General features: G+C 41.5%; 1 protein-coding gene and 1 long non-coding RNA gene across 9 annotated transcripts in view; one reads left to right on the forward strand and one right to left on the reverse strand.

Annotated features, from left to right (window-relative positions):
* tbl1xr1a (TBL1X/Y related 1a) overlaps window positions 1–2,664 on the forward strand; it is a 58,917-nt gene extending 56,253 nt beyond the window's left edge. For all 8 annotated transcript variants that reach the window (XM_083767958.1, XM_083767960.1, XM_083767963.1 and 5 more), the window contains one exon: window positions 568–2,664. In XM_083767958.1, the coding sequence (XP_083624084.1) occupies window positions 568–594 (27 nt within the window). In that variant the 3' untranslated portion in view covers window positions 595–2,664. The remainder of the gene's footprint in view (window positions 1–567) is intronic.
* Window positions 776–5,668, reverse strand: LOC310860796. The gene is made up of 2 exons (XR_014569434.1): window positions 1,628–5,668; window positions 776–1,585 (listed from the first exon to the last, which is right to left on the reverse strand). It is a non-coding gene; the product is annotated as an uncharacterized lncRNA (long non-coding RNA).
* Between the last annotated feature and the right edge of the window lie 16,240 nt (window positions 5,669–21,908).

Consider the following 21,908-nt stretch of genomic DNA (forward strand, 5'->3'; position numbering starts at 1 on the left):
TTTTCCATTTACTCACTTTAGGTGTAATTCTTAACATCTGTGTCCAGCGTGTAGCTCAGTCAGTAGAGCCCTTACCTTAGGTTTAATTCTTAACATCTGTGTCCAGCGTGTAGCTCAGTCAGTAGAGCTCTTACCTTAGGTTTAATTCTCAACATATCTGTGTCCAGCGTGTAGCTCAGTCAGTAGAGCCCTTACCTTAGGTTTAATTCTTAACATCTGTGTCCAGCGTGTAGCTCAGTCAGTAGAGCTCTTACCTTAGGTGTAATTCTTAACATCTGTGTCCAGCGTGTAGCTCAGTCAGTAGAGCTCTTACCTTAGGTTTAATTCTCAACATATCTGTGTCCAGCGTGTAGCTCAGTCAGTAGAGCTCTTACCTTTGGAACACAAGTTCATGGGTTCGATCCTGGGCAGTGGGCACCGCCAACTCAGCGGTCAACTCATCATCCATCTCCCAGGGGTCTAGTCTAGCGCGTTGTAACGGGGACAGACTCACGCATGTTACCGGCTGATACCGACAATAAGCCACTCCCGACCTACTTATCTTTTTTTTTCTTCTTTTTTTTACAGGTATGTGTATTAGACCTTCGGAAATAGTGCTGCTTGTTGGAAGCCATGGACCGACCATGAATGTGTACATAGCCAAATGACTGTCCCTGCCTGCCCCGTGTACTGCTCATGCCCACTACCATGGCCCCGCCCACTGACAGACAGGAAGCAGGAGAAACAGGAACAGGAAGGAAGCAACCCGACACAGCAGGTCCAGCCGCAAGGATGGATAGACGACAGGATGGAGGCGGAACCCTCTTTCTCTTATCTGCAAAGACTCTGACAGAGATGTGGAAGGGACGTGTTTAAAAAAAAAGACAAATATGAAAAAGACAAAAAAAAAAAAGACAAAAAAGAGAAAAGAATAACAGATCCATATATGTACCAAAATTTGGAAGCTATTTTGCTTTTTTAAACCATGCTCATCATTGTCATCATCAGAATCATTATCAAAATTGAAAAAAGATTGAAAAAAAGAATAAGTGTTGGTCTTTGTTGGTAGTTGGATCTCAATGTGCAGACATATCAACTTCTCCACTATGTAACAGAATGGCAGACAGGTTTTTGAATTTCAAATCTCTTATTTCAGTGTTTTTATATTTTTTATCTTTAGGGGCCAGGTATGGGTCAGATCAGAGTAGCATAACGTGGAGCACACACACACACACACACACACACACACACACACACACACACACACACACACAGTACACACACCAAAACAGCTCTCAAAACTTGATAAGTGTCCTCATTGTGATTTCAAACCAATGTGGCGAACTTACTGATTAATCAGTTTTAAATTGTTTTCTATATTTTTCAATAGTTTCTACGACTGTCATGGGTTTAACATCTAAAGGCATCTAAATTCAGTAGCTGTATTTTTTGGCTTCTTCAGTTGTGTTTTTCAACAGAGGACGTTCTCTGGACTCCCCCCTGGGCGCACAGGACAGAAGATGCTTTAAAACCATTGTCTGAAACATGGTTCCTTTGTGCACTATTTGATCGATCTAGACATTTTTACCTACACCCCCCTTGTGGACTGGACTGCTGCCGTATTATTCACCTTTAGGTATGTATGTGCCTGGGTATATCACAGAGAAGAAGATGAGAAACGGTTGTTCCCTCCTCTGTCATGGCTGATCAGGGCTGTTCTACGTTGGGAGAAGTCAGCTCTGTTATGGCTGCTCAGGGCTGTTCTCTCTTGGGGGACGTCAGCTCTGTCATGGCTGCTCAGGGCTGTTCTCTCTTGAGGGACGTCAGCTCTGTCATGGCCGCTCTGAGCTGTTCTCTCTTGAGGGACGTCAGCTCTGTCATGGCTGCTCAGGGCTGTTCTCCTTTGGGGGACGTCAGCTCTGTCATGGCTGCTCGAGTCAGGGCTGTTCTCTCTTGAGGGACGTCAGCTCTGTCATGGCCGCTCTGGGCTGTTCTCTCTTGGGAGATTTCAGCTCTGTTATGACTGAGCAGGGCTGTTTTCTCTTGGGGGATGTCACCTCTGACGACCAAGTTCAATCTCAAGCCCATACAAACACCCAAGCCGCTCTGCATTCTGCGTAGTGACCTATGATGAACTGGAAAGTCTCAAGTGGTCACTCACTGCCGTCTTGCTATCGTCATAGACTTGTGCACGCTAATATCTTATTTGGCAACATTACAAAACCAGAAGAAACTCACTCATCGTGCAGTCTGTAGTGTATGTACTGTACTGTATGTAAGATTGAGCCATATAACTGACCAGACAAAAGAAATTTAAAATGGAATTGAATCTGATTCAGTGCCACCTTTCCATTAATCCAGTTGACCAGTTTGCTGTTATCAAAGTGGCCTTTTCATCTCAGTCACAATGATACTCTCAACTCTGTTAAATGAGTACTTCACCCAAGAAATTACTTTATTTCTATTGTTTACCTTCCCGGTGGTGTCTTTGACCCAAAGATAATTTTAGTTTGTAAAACGTTCCTTAACATTGATTGAGGAATCCAAAAATGAAGAAAAACTTGTTGCATGGAATTAATAGAAAAACTACATTAAAGAAATCTGTCCATAAAATCCAAAACACCACTCATATTATAGTTTAGATTATCTTCTGCCGAAGTCCGCTGAAAAAAGTCTACTAAATATCATCACAGAAGACAAAGATAAACGTTCTTTCTTCTCAGTTAAAACCATGATATTCACGAGCGAAGAATGCACAGCCATGAAGCCAGGACCCCATGCCAGCAACGTGTAGAGGGCGGCTAATTTGTGCCTGATGGAAAATTACGTAATTTTAAGATACTACTAACGCACTCGCGCCAAGATTTCGTGCTTTTTAAAAGCTATAAGACTAGATGGATGTGATTAATGTATTTCCCCACGGTTTAGCCAATATTAATTAATAATTACATTTGATTGACCAAAATCCACCCAAACTGCCCTTATCCGTGGCTAAAACCACGATCTGAGCAAGTAGCATTCAACTGGAGCTCATTCACATGCAGGTGATCACGCAGTCACGTGCGTCTTTCGTGCATGAGCCGATTTAGCCATAAGTGTAAAATGTGCATTTACTTCTTCAATGGTCATATTTTGGGATGGCACTGAAAAAACTTTGAAGCCCTACATGAGCTGCGTTTTGGAGTTTATGGACTTATTTTCGAGATAGTTATGCTGTTGTTAAATCAGGTCTCTGATTAATTCCATTCATCAAGTTTTCTTTTCTTTTTTATAATTATATATCTTTTGTATATTTTGTTAAGGAATCTTTTACAAACACAAATTCTCTGTGTCAACGACACCACTGGGTAGGTAAGCGGTGAAGTGGGTGAAGTACTTTAAATAGTAAAGTTGTTGTCAGCTAATCATGTTAAGTGGTAATCATCAGTGAGTGGCCCCCATGTAGACACTTGAAAGTTACGGTTTTTCAAAAAGGCTGCCTTTACACCGGAAGTTATAGGAAGTGAAATAAATTGCAATCTGCGTGTTCACTTCCTTTTTGGAGCGCGTTGGAAAGATCCTATCCGTGTTCAGACTTGGTCTCTCGTGTAAATGCAGCCAAAAATGATATTGGCGTGAAGGTTTTTCCATTGAAGTATAATGGATGATCTTAGCACTAGGATGCTCTTGGGTAATCAGCCCCAGGTCACATTTAGGCCTTTTAAAGTTTGGTCTGTCCCGTTTCACCAGGCACTTGTCATGGTAAAGACTTTTTTCATTTGCACTTATAGCTGTCCAAAAACTAAAAAAATAATAATTTTGTAACCACATGAGCCCTACTAGTGTCCCAATTCCGGGGCAAAACATTTGGTGAAAATAGATCTACTTGTAGATCAGCTATTTTCGGCAAAGATATTTGGTGCAGAGAGGAAATAAGTACTGAGGGCACACCTGTGAAGTATTGGGTTTACTTTGTTGCTAATTACCACTAGCATCCTGGTCAGCCCATTTATACAAATCATGTATATTTTACATTACTGGTGACCATTTTCCAAATCGAGGAAGCCATTTGAAAATCTAATTACAACCCAACATATTTCATGTCAATTGAACAACAAGTCAGCAAAATTATTTTTGTAATTTAATAATGTTTACATTATTAACGCACAACAGTATGCATTTCTCCACCATAAAATTGTCTTATGATTGAAGATTATTTTACAAACCCAAAACAGCAGAATACTTGGCTTTGTCCCCCCCCCCCCCCCACGCACGCTTTGGAAAATGATTGTCAGCAGTGCAAAGTATCCCTTATCTGTAGTAAATTGGCTAAAGAACGCTATGGTCTTTTTAAAGAAGTAATGGAGGTTCCTGTTGAAACCAGACAAACTACATTTTGATGGTGCTGACAGGTTTAAAATATCGCTGAAGATCAAATATTGAAACTTTTTCCCATCAGACAAGTGGCTGATGAAGAAAAATAAACAAAAAATTCAAAATGTCAAGGTATTCCATTAATGTGTTTCATTTACCCTCCGTTAATGTTTCGTTCTCGCCCACCTGAATTCTAACACATTTTATTATGATGTTCCCTGGACTGGACATTTTATACTCTTTTAAAAAAGATTTAAAAAGTACAAACTTTTTTGTAATTTCTTTGTAGATTAAAGTCAACTGATGACGATTTATTGGCGGTGATAATGTACAGCGTGTTCTTTAAGTTGAATGATTTTTGTTACATTGACACTTATTGACTGTAATTTTAGTCAAACTCAGCTGAGATGTTTTTAGGGGTGGGAGAAACCATTAACCACTTCAACCCTGGTATTCATACTTTGGGCAGCTGGTCAGTGAAAGATTTTGCAAATTCATTGGACAATAGCCAATCTTCAAGCTCACATGTCGACGCAACACGTGCGCCTGTAGATTGAGCATTGTGAATTTTAGGTAGATTTCTTTTTTACAGGGCTTAAGTGGTTAATGCTTGGAGGCACCTTGCATGAGATGTGTTCCTCCATTTGTGTGCTCCGGTGAAGAGAAATGTACAATGTTTGTGCTAAATTAATTCTAGGAAGCCGCCTAGTGTCAGAGTGCACAAGGAAGCAAAACAGAAAAAAAAACCCCTTACAACAATACTTGGCTTCCAAATAAAACAAAAGTTTTGCAAGCATGCAAGTGTGTAGGAGCCCCGCCACAAAAACAAGGACTATTATTTCCCCCCTTGCCTCGGTTTACGAAAGAGTTGATAGCATTTTTGTACGTTTGTATGTGTTGTCCCTCATTGTTTTCTGTGTCAGAATTTTGTATTTTTTGTTGTCCCATGTTTAATAACCCAAAGCACTTGACATGGGTGTCAGCAAGTCATGAGACAAGAGTTAATGAAAACGTCCCGGTGAGAGAATCCCATATCTTCTTTAATAGTATTCTCCCACAGACTGATTTAGTTTCACTCTACAGCCCAAAATTATATTGGATTCTGTCCCACGAGGAAGAGCAGCTCATGATGAAATCTGTTGTGCCTATATGTAAATACAACCATGTCGTTTGGCTGTCCATTATACTTGACACCCTGCTGAGTCAACTTTTACAGCTGTGGCCACAATAAAGAGCGTCCCATGCAGCACCCCCCCCCCCCCCCCCCCCCCCCCAACTTCATCTTGAGTCACATCGATCTGTTGACGATTTAATCCGATCAGTGGAAGAAGAAAAAGTCCAGAATAAAATATATTTTGATATTAACCATTTTTAGTTTTTATTTGTGTGTGGACTTTATCTACGATACGTATAGGAATACAGTATATGTATGTGTTTCACACGTGTTTTGCCATTGTGTACAAGTGGACAGATGCCATAGCCAATTGTATTGCAAATATACTGTAGTTTTTACATTTACATTTGCCCCAATTAAAAAAAATCATGAAATAGAAATACAGTTGTTTAGTTAGCGATGATGATTAGCCTAAAATGACCTATGACTATGAGGACGATAAACTATTTCAGGTCCAAATACAAAGCAAATGTACAAAACAGACAATATAACTCGGAGATAACCTATGGTGTCCCAGCCTATTTTCACTCCCTAAGGCCCAGATCAATTCAAAACATATACATTACCTAGATTATTGGAACCTTGGTGCAAACATTGCCTAGATTATTGGAACCTTGGTGCTTTCATGGAACCTGTGGTCATTTATTTTGGTTCCATTTCCAAACCAGCTTTATAGGATTCTGACCATTTCCTTTTTGTTTTGTGGCTTTATTTTATTTTTATAAAGGGATAGACAGTAGGCTGACAGGAAATGGGGAGAGAGATGGGGGAGTGACATGCAGTAAAGGCCATCGGGATCGGGAGTCGAACCCGCGGTACACTGCCAGACTGGACTACCAGCCAAGGTGCCTGGACCGCTGAGCCACGGCTGAGCCACGGCTGAGCCACGGCCACAAAACAATTATTTTGAGACGGTGGCACACCATCACTATGCACAGGGACAGATTTACCCCCACGAGGGCCCCGGGGCCAGCAGAGTGCCCCGGGGCCAGTATTTACCCCCACGAAGGCCCCTGGGGCCAGTATTTACCCCCACGAGGGCCCCGGGGCCAGTATTTACCCCCACGAGGGCCCCTGGGGCCAGTATTTCTTGGGGGTTTCCGTTTTTGAGTGGTGCAACCACTCCGTTACGGAGCTATGTGTGTGGGTGGCTGGGTGGCTGGGTCTGAGCACGAAAACAGCATGGTTGTTTTTCACCACCTGTGTGCAACCTAACACACTATATAACTGTATATATAATGATTTTGGGTGTGCCAGTACAGTACAGTACAGAGACCCCCACCCGGTAAGTGTCGTTTCTCAACCGTTTCGGACGTGGGGCGGCACCCTGGCTGTCTGGAACTTCCGGGGACCCCCACACGGAGTTTCACCACTCACTTCACACAGGTGTGATTTTTTATCATCTTTTTTACCTAAATTTAACACAATCAGCAGCCAATGAAGGTCCCCAGGAGCCCTTTTCAGGGCCTCAAACCCTTTCGGTTGAAATGTACCTATTATGCATACTGTTAATAAATCAATCACTCAATCAATCAGTACCACGCAGTCCAGTTCCAGTTCCCCTAAAGGGCCCGTGGGCCGCAGCCCCACCATTGGCTCATTAATTTGGCCCTGCCTATGCACAACTATGTGGAACTGTGTGTGTGTGTGTGTGTGTGTGTGTGTGTGTGTGTGTGTGTGTGTGTGTGTGGCCTCCGTGGCTTTGTCCGGGATGCCGGTCATGGACAAGACCCTGGCCGCGTTCCTGCTCAACCCGAACGCGCCCGCATCACCCCACTGACCAAGACCCCTGCTCTACCCCTCAAGATCGACAGGGATGCCTCCCTGCTCAACGAGAGGGCGTTTACCAACCTTGCCTGTGCTGGCAAGCACCTTAACGCAGGGTCGCTACTGCAGGGGTCCATGACGGCACTGCTTCTACAGGTGGGAGATGCTCCCAACGCAGAGCAGATGGCGGAGATCCGCCGCCTGCACAATGAGTCTGTACTCCTCAACCGTGCTGTCACACAGCAGGTGGGGAGGGCCATGACGTCCTCCATCTTACAGGAGCGCGAGAGATGGCTCAACGCTTCACCTGACCTGCAAGACGAGGTGAGAGGCAAGCTCCAGAAGCTGCCCATCCTACCGGGAGGCCTCTTCGAAGGCTACATGGAGGTCTTGACTCTCCTAGCGGACAGTCAGAAGAAGGTTGACGCCTTCAGGGACATCCAGCAGCCGCCTAAACGTCAGCCTCCGCCTCGCCAACCTCCACGCCAGCCTCAGCGTCCGCCCGGGAAACCGGGCGACCGCCCCAGCTCCAAGCCCCGTCAGGTCAGGGACGCCCCACAGGACTCTTCCAAGCCCTCCTCAGGCCGCAACAAACCGCGTCCCCACAAGTGTGAGGATCGCGATCGCCGCCGTGACGACCCTCCAGCTGCCACCAAGCGCGGGCGGGGCCGCGGATCTGGGCCGCGCAAGTGACCGATGCCTGGCCTCGGAGAGACGCGGCCAGACGTCTCTCCAGCCCCCCTCATGCTCCGGGCTCCCGCCAAGATGTAGTGGTCTCGGACCTCACACTTGGGCCGCCCCTGAAGCGGATGAGGCTCTCCATGGAGACCACAGATGTTGTTCGCACAAATGCACCTTGTTTTTCACACAATGTACTTTGTCATGTTTCTGTAATAAAGGCTTTGCCCAAAAAACACAAACAACAACAATATCGGGGGGGCATGAGCTCGCTGTGGAGGGAAACCCCTGGGTTTCCCGACACAATGAGACGGGACCTAATTCCGGTGCCGAGTGCGCCCGTTTCGACGAGCACACTCGTCACAAGCCGGACGGGTCATGCCCAATTTTTCTCTCGTCCAGGGAGCTCCACTGCCACAGTGGAGACCCCCATGGCCACGGAGAACCCTCTGGCTCGATGCCGACCGCAGTGGGAACTGTGCGGGGCATCCCCCTGGGTCCTACGCACCATAGCGAAGGGCTACAGGCTCCAGTTCGCTATGAGACCCCCCGCTTTCGCAGAAGTCCTCTTCTCCGAAGCTCGTGGGCAAGCGGCAGAAGTGCTCCAGACAGAGATTCAGTCTCTGCTGGAGAAGAAGGCCGTCAGAGAGGTACCATTGACTCAGAGTCGCAGCGGTTTTTACTCCCGCTACTTCCTGGTCAAGAAAAAGGGGGGGGGGGCTACGTCCGATCCTGGACCTACGAGCTCTCAAGTACCTCTCGGTACCTCAAGACCTTCAACTTCAAAATGCTGACGGCCAAGTCCCTCGTACGTTCCATACGTCCGAACGACTGGTTCACGTCGATAGACCTGAAAGACGCCTATTTTCACATTCCCATCTACCCACCTCACAGGAAATTCCTGAGGTTCGGTTTCAAGGGGAGAGTGTACGAGTACACTGTCCTCCCCTTTGGGATGTCCCTGAGCCCCAGGGTTTTTGTGAAATGCACCGAGGCGGCGATTGCCCCGCTGCGGCGTCTGGGTCTCCACGTAGCGAGCTACATCGACGATTGGCTACTAAGCGCGGACTCTGCACGAGAGGCGATGCGGAACACCACTCAAGTGGTGCTCCACATGACCTCCCTGGGGTTCACCATCAATCACGAGAAGAGTGTTCTGGTCCCCACAAGGTCAATAGACTTCATAGGCATAGCACTGGATTCAGTCTCCTACACGGCTCGACTGAGCCAAGCGAGGATGGACGCTTTCCTGCAGTGCGTGACGTTGTTCAGGACGGGACGGAGGGTCCCCTTCCGAACCTGCCTAAGGATGGCCGGGCTCATGGCATCGGCCATCTCCCTAGTACGGCTGGGCAGGCTATACATGAGACCTTTCCAGAGATGGATAAGGTCCCTAGGTGTGCCCACCAGGTGCCTGTCACGGCGAGTGACGGTATCTGCCGGCTGTGTACTCGCCCTGAAGTGGTGGTCGAACAGATGTGTTCTGGTGGAAGGTGTTCCCCTGGGACAGACCCTTACCAGGAAGATCGTCACCACGGACGCCAGCATGTCAGGGTGGGGGGCCACCCACGACGGCAGGACGGCCAGAGGAGTGTGGCACGGAGCCATGAGACGTGCACACATCAACTATCTGGAGCTCCTGGCGGTCTTCCTTGCCCTGCGGCACTTCAAACCGCTTATCCAGGGGTGTCACGTTCTGGTTCGAACCGACAACACCACGACAATGTGCTATATCAACAAGCAGGGAGGGCTCAAATCCCTACGCCTGCACACGTTGGCACACAGGCTCCTGACATGGTGCCACGAGCATCTGCTGTCAGTCACGGCCTGCCATGTCCCAGGACTCCTGAACACAGGAGCCGACCTGTTGTCCAGAGGTCCACTCCGCTACCACGAATGGTCACTGCACAAGGAGGTAGCAGCTCAGATATGGGCCAGGTACGGCATGCCGGTGGCGGACCTGTTCGCATCAGAAGGGAACACGAAGTGTCAGTACTTCTTCTCCCTGACAGGATCCCCGACTCTGGGCATGGATGCGTTGGCGCACCCTTGGCCGAGGGGCCTGCTTTACGCATTCCCCCCTCTGCCCCTGATCCCCCCCGCCCTGGCCAGGGTGAGGACTCAGGGCCTATGCATGCTACTGGTGGCCCCGGCTTGGGGGTCTTGGAGGTCGGACATAGTCCCACTCCTGTACGACCAACCCTGGCAGCTCCCGCTGCGGAGGGACCTGCTCACTCAAGCGGGGCAGGAGATCTTCCATCCACGTCCACAGGACCTGGACCTCTGGGTCTGGCCCGTGAGGGGCTGAACCTGGATGCCGAAGGCCTGCCCCCGAACGTCATCACGACGATTCTAGGGGCGAGAGCCCTGTCTACTAGGCAACGATACAACACGGCCTGGACCGTGTTCGAACGTTGGTGTGCGTCCAGACCTGTACGGGTTATCCCTTTTCAGGCTTCAGTGAGGCACATTCTGACCTTCTTGCAGGAATTCCTGGACAGAGGTCTAGGCCAATCCTCTGTGAAGGTCAACCTGGTGGCCATTTCGGCATACCACGTGGGGATAGACGGAAAGACAGTAGGTGAGAACCGTCGTTTCATGGCTGGCGTTAGGCGAGCCTGTCCAGTTTCCAGATCTCTGGTCCCGTCCTGGGACCTGACTCTGGTGCTGGACGCCCTTTCACAGGGCCCCTTCGAGCCACTGGGGACAGTGGACTTGAAGTTCCTCACCCTAAAGACTGCTCTGTTGGTCGCCTTGACGACTGCAAAGCGAGCCAGCGACATACATGCGCTTTCGGTCAACCCGAGCTGCATGAGATTCAGCGGGAACGACTCTAGAGTCTCTATTAGGCCGAGCCTCGCGTTCTTGCCTAAGAATTTCCCCTCTGGCTGCGCCCCGGTCGATCTGATGGCATTTCACCCGCCACCTTTCTCCTCTGTGGAGGATAGGAGGTTGAATTGTCTATGCCCGGTCAGAGCGCTGAGACACTATGTGGACAGAACTGCTCCTTTCAGGAATGGGGATCAACTGTTCGTGTCATGGGGTTCCCAAAGTAAGGGGAAACCGATAACGAAGGTAAGGCTTTCACAATGGATTGTGGAAGCCATTCGTTTGGCATACGCCGAGAGAGGGGTGGAGCCCCCAGGGGGCTTGAGGGCTCACTCTACTAGGGGTATGTCTGCATCCTGGGCGCTCGCTAAGGGTGTGTTCGTGCCAGAGATGGCACTCCCCATAGGGCGATTCACCTCGCTCAGTCATTTAAATAACTGGGGTTACTAAAGTAACCTATAGTTAACGCCGATAACGGCCCAGCATTAGTATTTATTTATTACATTAACGACATGAACCCTAGAATCAATATTCTGAGGGGAACATTAGCAAATAAAACAGATCTACAAGCTCACAAGCTCATGATTTTGGAGGATTTGAAAATACATAAATCATGAAAAAACGACATAGTTCATGGTCTCGGTATGCCGTTTTTCATGATTTTGGAGGATTTGAAAAAAAGATGAAAATCACGAAAAAAGGCCATATGCTACTGTAGTCCATGGTTTCGGACCGCATGCCGATTTGAGAAAATTGAGATTTGAGAAAAATATGAAAATAATTGACCTGTCAATTACAACAAAACAAACTAAGGCACTGGTGTGGTATTCCTGGTTTACCAGAACGGGGTTCAAGTCCCTGCAGTGCTCTGCTCAATTTGTTGTATTTACATGGTTTATTTTAGTTTTCTGCTCGTTGTGTTGCCTTTTCATGATAACCCCCAGGCTCTCTACTGTGTTTGTACTCCCTACAGTTTGGTTACCAAGTTATTACTTATGATTTCTGTTCACTCAGAGTCCATGGACTATAGCATTTCGATTTTTCGTGATTTTCACTTTTTTCAAATCCTCCGAAATCGTGAAAAACAACATACTATACTATAGCATGCCCTCGGAGACCATCGACTCATAGAGAATGCATTGGGCGTTTAAGTTAAAGAACTCAGAAACTTCAAAACATTTCATAGTAAAATGTTCCAGCATGTGTCTCCACAGTAAGCTGAATAATAAAAAGTGTGAATGGAGTTTCTAGGTGAAAGTGCTTTTTTGAGGTGCCAATGTCTGCCAGTGAGCCCCATGTTAAAATTCTCAAATTTGAATGCACTAAATGGTGCATTTATATAGCGCCTTTATCCAAGGCGCTTTACATAGATTGTGCATTACATTCACCCATTCATACACCGATTGCGGCGGAAGCCATGCAAGGTACCAACCAGCACATCGGGAGCAATTGGGGGTTCAGTGTCTTGCCCAAGGAGTCAAGGACACTTCGACATGTAGACAGGAGGAGCCGGGATTCGAACCGCCGACCCATGGATCATTGGATGACCTGCTCTACCTCTTGAGCCACAGTCGCCCCACCCATGGATCATTGGACGACCTTCTCTACCTCTTGAGCCACAGTCGCCCCACTATATTTCTAAAACTATTAATCATTTCAAAGATTCCTTTTCAGGCAAACATGTCCACCCTAAGATGAACCTAAGTAGGCTAGAATGGAGTTGCTAGGTGTAAGTATGTAGGCTTCTCTGTTGTTAGCAAAACATGCTAATGTTTCTCATCCTCCGCTCTTTAAATAAATACTTAAAGAAAATCCTATGGGAGAAATGCATTGCATTTCATTTCCTGGGCCACTCGTCGTTCTGAAAGGGGGAGGGACTGCGACGCTCTATAGCATGCCGTTTTTCATCATTTTTGAGGATTTGAAAAAAATAAACGATGGGTTATAGCCCATCGTTTTTTGAATTTTTTGAAAAAAAAGAATATCCTCGTTTTTCATCATTTTGGACCATGGGCTATAGCCCATATCGTACGGCATACTATAGCACGCCGTTTTTCATCATTTTTGAGGATTTGAAAAAAATGAAAAATTCAAAAAACATGGGTTATACATTGACATAACAACGCGTCATCAGAGCGGAGGGAGGGGCGTCAGCTGCGACTCCGCGGCTCCGCCCACCCCCCAGGGTAAGATTTGTGATTTGTGATTTGCTCTCGTTCACTGCAATGCAATTTGCGGCATTTTCAAAACAATATTGCGCAGAGTAGCGATTATCAAACGTATTTGCAATGCCATACGTTGAAAGATCTGTTGCCCGCGGACAAGGCACGTTACCTCCGCAAGTTAGATATTATCGGCATGGATGTTTGTCCGTATATGATTAAGGATTGAAAAAGTTGCATTGGCAGCCATAGAAAATTCTGCCCAGGGTAAAAAACCGGATGTGATGTTTTTGGGCGTTCCTGTCTTGTTAAAAAACCGGCTGTGACGTTTTTGGGCGTTCCTGTCTTGTTTCGTGTCAATGTATAGCCCATCGTTTTTTGATTTTTTTTTTTTTTTTTTTTTTAACCTCGTTTATTTAATTTTTGACAATGGGCTATAGCCCATACCGTACGGCATACTATAGCACGCAGTTTTTCATCATTTTTGAGGATTTGAGAAAAAAAAAAAAAAAAAAAAAAGGGTTATAGCCCATCGTTAATTTTGAAAAAGAAATATCCTCGTTTTTCATCATTTTGGACCATGGTCTATTGTCCATATCGTACGGCATACTATAGCACGCCGTTTTTCATCATTTTTGAGGATTTGAAAATAATGAAAAATTCAAAAAACATGGGTTATAGCCCATCGTTTTTTGAATTTTTTATTATTTTTTTTAACCTCGTTTATTTAATTTTTGACAATGGGCTATAGCCCATACCGTACGGCATACTATAGCACGCAGTTTTTCATCATTTTTGAGGATTTGAGAAAAAAAAAAAGAAAAGAAAAAGGGTTATAGCCCATCGTTTTTAAATTTTTTGAAAAAAAAGTTTAACCTCGTTTTTCATCATTTTTGAACATGGGCTATAGCCCATACCGTACGGCATACTATAGCACGCCGTTTTTCATCATTTTTGAAGATTTTAAAATAATGAAAAAATGCCCATCGTTTTTTTAATTTTTGTTTTTAACCTTGTTTTTCATCATTTTTTAACATGGGCTATAGCCCATATCGTACGGCATACTATAGCACGCCGTTTTTCATCATTTTTGAGGATTTGAAAAAAATGAAAAAAACGATGGGTTATAGCCCATCGTTTTTTGAATTTTGGAAGAAATAATATCCTCGTTTTTCATCATTTTGGACCATGGGCTATAGCCCATATCGTACGGCATACTATAGCACGCCGTTTTTCATCATTTTTGAGGGTTTGAAAAAAATGAAAAATTCAAAAAACATGGGTTATACATCGTTTTTTTTTTTTTTTTTTTAACCTTGTTTATTTAATTTTTGACAATGGGCTATAGCCCATACCGTACGGCATACTATAGCACGCCGTTTTTCATCATTTTTGAGGATTTGAAAAAAAAGGAAAAAAAAGGGTTATAGCCCATCGTTTTTTAAATTTTTGAAAAAAAAGTTTAACCTCGTTTTTCATCATTTTTGAACATGGGCTATAGCCCATACCGTACGGCATACTGTAGCACGCCGTTTTTCATCATTTTTGAGGATTTGAAAAAAAATTAAAATTAAAAAAACATGGGTTATAGCCCATCGTTTTTTGAATTTTTTTAAGCCTTGTTTTTCATATTTTTTTAACATGGTCTATAGCCCATACCGTACGGCATACTATAGCACGCCGTTTTTCATCATTTTTGAGGATTTGAAAAAAATGAACAATTCAAAAAACATGGGTTATAGCCCATCGTTTTTTGAATTTTTGATATTTCTTTTAACCTTGTTTTTCATCATTTTTGAACATGGGCTATAGCCCATACCGTACGGCATACTATAGCACGCCGTTTTTCATCATTTTTGAGGATTTAAAAAAAATGAAAAATTCAAAAACATGGGTTATAGCCCATCGTTTTTTGAATTTTAGATATTTTTTTAACCTTGTTTTTCATCATTTGTGAACATGGGCTATAGCCCATATCGTACGGCATACTATAGCATGCCGTTTTTCATCATTTTTGAGGATTTGAAAAAAATGAAAAATTCAAAAAACATGGGTTATAGCCCATCGTTTTTTGAATTTTTGAATTCTTTTTTTATCCTCGTTTTTCATCATTTTTGAACATGGGCTATAGCCCATACCGTACGGCATACTATAGCACGCCGTTTTTCATCATTTTTGAGGATTTGAAAAAAATGAAAAATTCAAAAACATGGGTTATAGCCCATCGTTTTTTGAATTTTTGATTTTTTTTTTTAACCTTGTTTTTCATCATTTGTGAACATGGGCTATAGCCCATGGTCAAAAATGGGATAAAAAACGTCAAAAAATAGACGTCTAAAACACGTCTATTTTTAGACGTATTTTAGACGTCTATTTTTAGACGTTTTTATCCCATTTTAGACGCTCGTCTAATAGCCCATACCGTACGGCATACTATAGCATGTCGTTTTTCATCATTTTTGAGGAATAAAAATAATTTAAAAAAAAACGATGGGTTATAGCCCATGGTTTGTTTTTTTTTTTTTTTTTTTCATCATTTTTGAGGATTTGAAAAAAATGAACAATTCAAAAAACATGGGTTATAGCCCATCGTTTTTTGAATTTTTGATATTTCTTTTAACCTTGTTTTTCATCATTTTTGAACATGGGCTATAGCCCATACCGTACGGCATACTATAGCACGCCGTTTTTCATCATTTTTGAGGATTTAAAAAAAATGAAAAATTCAAAAACATGGGTTATAGCCCATCGTTTTTTGAATTTTAGATATTTTTTTAACCTTGTTTTTCATCATTTGTGAACATGGGCTATAGCCCATACCGTACGGCATACTATAGCACGCCGTTTTTCATCATTTTTGAGGATTAAAAAAAAAAAAAAATTTTTAAAAACATGGGTTATAGCCCATCGTTTTTTGAATTTTTGATTTAGTTTTTAACCTTGTTTTTCATCATTTTTTAACATGGGCTATAGCCCAAACCGTACGGCATACTATAGCACACAGTTTTTCATCATTTTTGAGGATTTGAAAAAAATGAAAAATTAAAAAAACATGGGTTATAGCCCATCGTTTATTGAATTTTAGATTTTTTTTAAACCTTGTTTTTCATCATTTGTGAACATGGGCTATAGCCCATGGTCAAAAATGGGATAAAAAACGTCAAAAAATAGACGTCTAAAACACTTCTATTTTTAGACGTATTTTAGACGTCTATTTTTAGACGTTTTTATCCCATTTTAGACGCTCGTCTAATAGCCCATACCGTACGGCATACTATAGCATGCCGTTTTTCATCATTTTTGAGGAATAAAAATAATAAAAAAAACGATGGGATATAGCCCATCGTTTTTTTTTTTTTTTTCTTTTTTTTTCAAATCCTCAAAAATGATGAAAAACGGCGTGCTATAGTATGTCGTACGGAATGGGCTATAGCCCATGGTCAAAAATGGGATAAAAAACGTCTAAAAATAGAAGTCTAAAACACGTCTATTTTTAGACGTGTTTTAGACATCTATTTTTAGACGTTTTTATCCCATTTTTAGACGCTCGTCTAATAGCCCATACCGTACGGCATACTCTAGCACGCCGTTTTTCATCATTTTTGATGATTAAAAAAAAAATGAAAGAAAAAAAAACGATGGGTTATAGCGCATCGTTTTTTCATTTTTTTCATTTTTTTCAAATCCTCAAAAATGATGAAAAACGGCGTGCTATAGTATGCCGTACGGTATGGTCTATAGCCCATGGTCAAAAATGGGATAAAAACCGTCTAAAAATAGACGTCTAAAACACGTCTATTTTTAGACGTGTTTTAGACGTCTATTTTTAGACGTTTTAATCCCATTTTTAGACACTCGTCTAATAGCCCATACCGTACGGCATACTATAGCAGGCCGTTTTTCATCATTTTTGAGGATTTGAAAAGAAAAAAAAAAAACGATGGGTTATATAGCCCATCGTTTTTTGAGTTTTTTCAAATCCTCAAAAATGATGAAAAACTGCGTGCTATAGTATGCCATACGGTATGGGCTATAGCCCATGGTCAAAAATGGGATAAAAAACGTCAAAAAATAGACGTCTAAAACACGTCTATTTTTAGACGTATTTTAGACGTCTATTTTTAGACGTTTTTATCTCATTTTTAGACGCTCGTCTAATAGCCCATACCGTACGGCCTACTATAGCACGCTGTTTTTCATCATTTTTGAGGATTTGAAAAAAAAGAAAAAAAAAATACGATGGGTTATAGCCCATCATTTTTTTATTTTTTTCCATTTTTTTCAAATCCTCAAAAATGATGAAAAACGGCGTGCTATAGTATGCCGTACGGTATGGGCTATAGCCCATGGTCAAAAATGGGTTAAAAAATGTCTAAAAATAGACGTCTAAAACACGTCTATTCTTAGACGTGTTTTAGACGTCTATTTTTAGACGTTTTAATCCCATTTTTAGACGCTCGTCTAATAGCCCATACCGTACGGCCTACTATAGCACGCTGTTTTTCATCATTTTTGAGGATTTGAAAAAAAAGAAGAAAAAAAATACGATGGGTTATAGCCCATCGTTTTTTTATTTTTTTCATTTTTTTCAAATCCTCAAAAATGATGAAAAACGGCGTGCTATAGTATGCCGTACAGTATGGGCTATAGCCCATGGTCAAAAATGGGGTAAAAAACGTCAAAAAATAGACGTCTAAAACACGTCTATTTTTAGACGTGTTTTAGACGTCTATTTTTAGACGTTTTAATCCCATTTTTAGACGCTCGTCTAATAGCCCATACCGTACGGCCTACTATAGCACGCTGTTTTTCATCATTTTTGAGGATTTGAAAAAAAAGAAGAAAAAAAATACGATGGGTTATAGCCCATCGTTTTTTTATTTTTTTCATTTTTTTCAAATCCTCAAAAATGATGAAAAACGGCGTGCTATAGTATGCCGTACAGTATGGGCTATAGCCCATGGTCAAAAATGGGGTAAAAAACGTCAAAAAATAGACGTCTAAAACACGTCTATTTTTAGACGTGTTTTAGACGTCTATTTTTAGACGTTTTTATCCCATTTTTAGACGCTCGTCTAATAGCCCATACCGTACGGCATACTATAGCACGCCGTTTTTCATCATTTTTGATGATTAAAAAAAAAAAAAAAAAAACACGATGGGTTATAGCGCATCGTTTTTTCATTTTTTTCAAATCCTCAAAAATGATGAAAAACAGCGTGCTATAGTATGCCGTACGGTATGGGCTATAGCCCATGGTCAAAAATGGGATAAAAACCGTCTAAGAATAGACGTCTAAAACACGTCTATTTTTAGACGTGTTTTAGACGTCTATTTTTAGACGTTTTAATCCCATTTTTAGACCCTCGTCTAATAGCCCATACCGTACGGCATACTATAGCACGCCGTTTTTCATCATTTTTGAGGATTTGAAAAAAAAAAAAAAAAAAAAAAAAGATGGGTTATAGCCCATCGTTTTTTGATTTTTTTCAAATCCTCAAAAATGATGAAAAACGGCGTGCTATAGTATGCCTTACGGTATGGGCTATAGCCCATGGTCAAAAATGGGATAAAAAACGTCTAAAAATAGACGTCTAAAACACGTCTATTTTTAGACGTGTTTTAGACGTCTATTTTTAGACGTTTTAATCCCATTTTTAGACGCTCGTCTAATAGCCCATACCGTACGGCATAATATAGCACGCCATTTTTCATCATTTTTGAGGATTTGAAAAAAATGAAAAAAATGAAAAAACGATGGGCTATAACCCATCGTTTTTTTTTCTTTCATTTTTTTTTAAATCATCAAAAATGATGAAAAACAGCGTGCTATAGTAGGCCGTACGGTATGGGCTATTAGACGAGCGTCTAAAAATGGGATTAAAACGTCTAAAAATAGACGTCTAAAACACGTCTAAAAATAGACGTGTTTTAGACGTCTATTTTTAGACGTTTTTATCCCATTTTTGACCATGGGCTATAGCCCATACCGTACGCTACGGCATACTATAGCACGCCGTTTTTCATCATTTTTGAGGATTTGAAAAAAATGAAAAAAATGAAAAAACGATGGGCTATAACCCATCGTTTTTTTTTTCTTTCATTTTTTTTAAATCATCAAAAATGATGAAAAATGGCGTGCTATAGTATGCCGTACGGTATGGGCTATTAGACGAGGGTCTAAAAATGGGATTAAAATGTCTAAAAATAGACGTCTAAAACACGTCTAAAAATAGACGTGTTTTAGACGTCTATTCTTAGACGGTTTTTATCCCATTTTTGACCATGGGCTATAGCCCATACCGTACGGCATACTATAGCACGCCGTTTTTCATCATTTTTGAGGATTTGAAAAAAATGAAAAAAATGAAAAAACGATGCGCTATAACCCATCGTGTTTTTTCTTTTAATTTTTTTTTTAAATCATCAAAAATGATGAAAAATGGCGTGCTATAGTATGCCGTACGGTATGGGCTATTAGACGAGCGTCTAAAAATGGGATAAAAACGTCTAAAAATAGACGTCTAAAACACGTCTAAAAATAGACGTGTTTTAGACGTCTATTTTTTGACGTTTTTTACCCCATTTTTGACCATGGGCTATAGCCCATACTGTACGGCATACTATAGCACGCCGTTTTTCATCATTTTTGAGGATTTGAAAAAAATGAAAAAAATAAAAAAACGATGGGCTATAACCCATCGTATTTTATTTTATTTTCAAATCCTCAAAAATGATGAAAAATGGCGTGCTATATTATGCCGTACGGTATGGGCTATTAGACGAGCGTCTAAAAATGGGATTAAAACGTCTAAAAATAGACGTCTAAAACACGTCTAAAAATAGACGTGTTTTAGACGTCTATTTTTAGACGTTTTTTATCCCATTTTTGACCATGGGCTATAGCCCATACCGTACGGCATACTATAGCACGCCGTTTTTCATCATTTTTGAGGATTTGAAAAAAATGAAAAAAATGAAAAAACGATGGGCTATAACCCATCGTTTTTTTTTCTTTCATTTTTTTTTAAATCATCAAAAATGATGAAAAACAGCGTGCTATAGTAGGCCGTACGGTATGGGCTATTAGACGAGCGTCTAAAAATGGGATTAAAACGTCTAAAAATAGACGTCTAAAACACGTCTAAAAATAGACGTGTTTTAGACGTCTATTTTTAGACGTTTTTATCCCATTTTTGACCATGGGCTATAGCCCATACCGTACGCTACGGCATACTATAGCACGCCGTTTTTCATCATTTTTGAGGATTTGAAAAAAATGAAAAAAATGAAAAAACGATGGGCTATAACCCATCGTTTTTTTTTCTTTCATTTTTTTTAAATCATCAAAAATGATGAAAAATGGCGTGCTATAGTATGCCGTACGGTATGGGCTATTAGACGAGGGTCTAAAAATGGGATTAAAATGTCTAAAAATAGACGTCTAAAACACGTCTAAAAATAGACGTGTTTTAGACGTCTATTCTTAGACGGTTTTTATCCCATTTTTGACCATGGGCTATAGCCCATACCGTACGGCATACTATAGCACGCCGTTTTTCATCATTTTTGAGGATTTGAAAAAAATGAAAAAAATGAAAAAACGATGCGCTATAACCCATCGTGTTTTTTCTTTTAATTTTTTTTTTAAATCATCAAAAATGATGAAAAATGGCGTGCTATAGTATGCCGTACGGTATGGGCTATTAGACGAGCGTCTAAAAATGGGATAAAAACGTCTAAAAATAGACGTCTAAAACACGTCTAAAAATAGACGTGTTTTAGACGTCTATTTTTTGACGTTTTTTACCCCATTTTTGACCATGGGCTATAGCCCATACTGTACGGCATACTATAGCACGCCGTTTTTCATCATTTTTGAGGATTTGAAAAAAATGAAAAAAATAAAAAAACGATGGGCTATAACCCATCGTATTTTATTTTATTTTCAAATCCTCAAAAATGATGAAAAACAGCGTGCTATAGTAGGCCGTACGGTATGGGCTATTAGACGAGCGTCTAAAAATGGGATTAAAACGTCTAAAAATAGACGTCTAAAACACGTCTAAAAATAGACGTGTTTTAGACGTCTATTTTTAGACGTTTTTTATCCCATTTTTGACCATGGGCTATAGCCCATACCGTACGGCATACTATAGCACGCCGTTTTTCATCATTTTTGAGGATTTGAAAAAAATCAAAAAACGATGGGCTATAACCCATCGTGTTTTTTCTTTTAATTAAAAAAAAAAAAAATGCGCTATAGCCCATACCGTACGGCATACTATAGCACGCCATTTTTCATCATTTTTGATGATTTAAAAAAAAATGAAAGAAAAAAAAACGATGGGTTATAGCCCATCGTTTTTTCATTTTTTTCATTTTTTTCAAATCCTCAAAAATGATGAAAAACGGCGTGCTATAGTATGCCGTACGGTATGGGCTATAGCCCATGGTCAAAAATGGGATAAAAACGTCTAAAAATAGACGTCTAAAACACGTCTATTTTTAGACGTTTTAATCCAATTCTTAGACGCTCGTCTAATAGCCCATACCGTACGGCCTACTATAGCATGCTGTTTTTCATCATTTTTGAGGATTTGAAAATAAAAAAAAATACGATGGGTTATAGCCCATCGTTTTTTTATTTTTTTCATTTTTTTCAAATCCTCAAAAATGATGAAAAACGGCGTGCTATAGTATGCCGTACAGTATGGGCTATAGCCCATGGTCAAAAATGGGGTAAAAAACGTCAAAAAATAGACGTCTAAAACACGTCTATTTTTAGACGTGTTTTAGACGTCTATTTTTAGACGTTTTTATCCCATTTTTAGACGCTCGTCTAATAGCCCATACCGTACGGCATACTATAGCACGCCGTTTTTCATCATTTTTGATGATTAAAAAAAAAAATTAAAAGAAAAAACACGATGGGTTATAGCGCATCGTTTTTTCATTTTTTTTCA

The sequence above is a fragment of the Protomyctophum parallelum genome (assembly GCF_964188405.1).
Source record: "Protomyctophum parallelum genome assembly, chromosome: 6".
In the NCBI taxonomy this organism is placed as follows: Eukaryota; Metazoa; Chordata; class Actinopteri; order Myctophiformes; family Myctophidae; genus Protomyctophum; species Protomyctophum parallelum.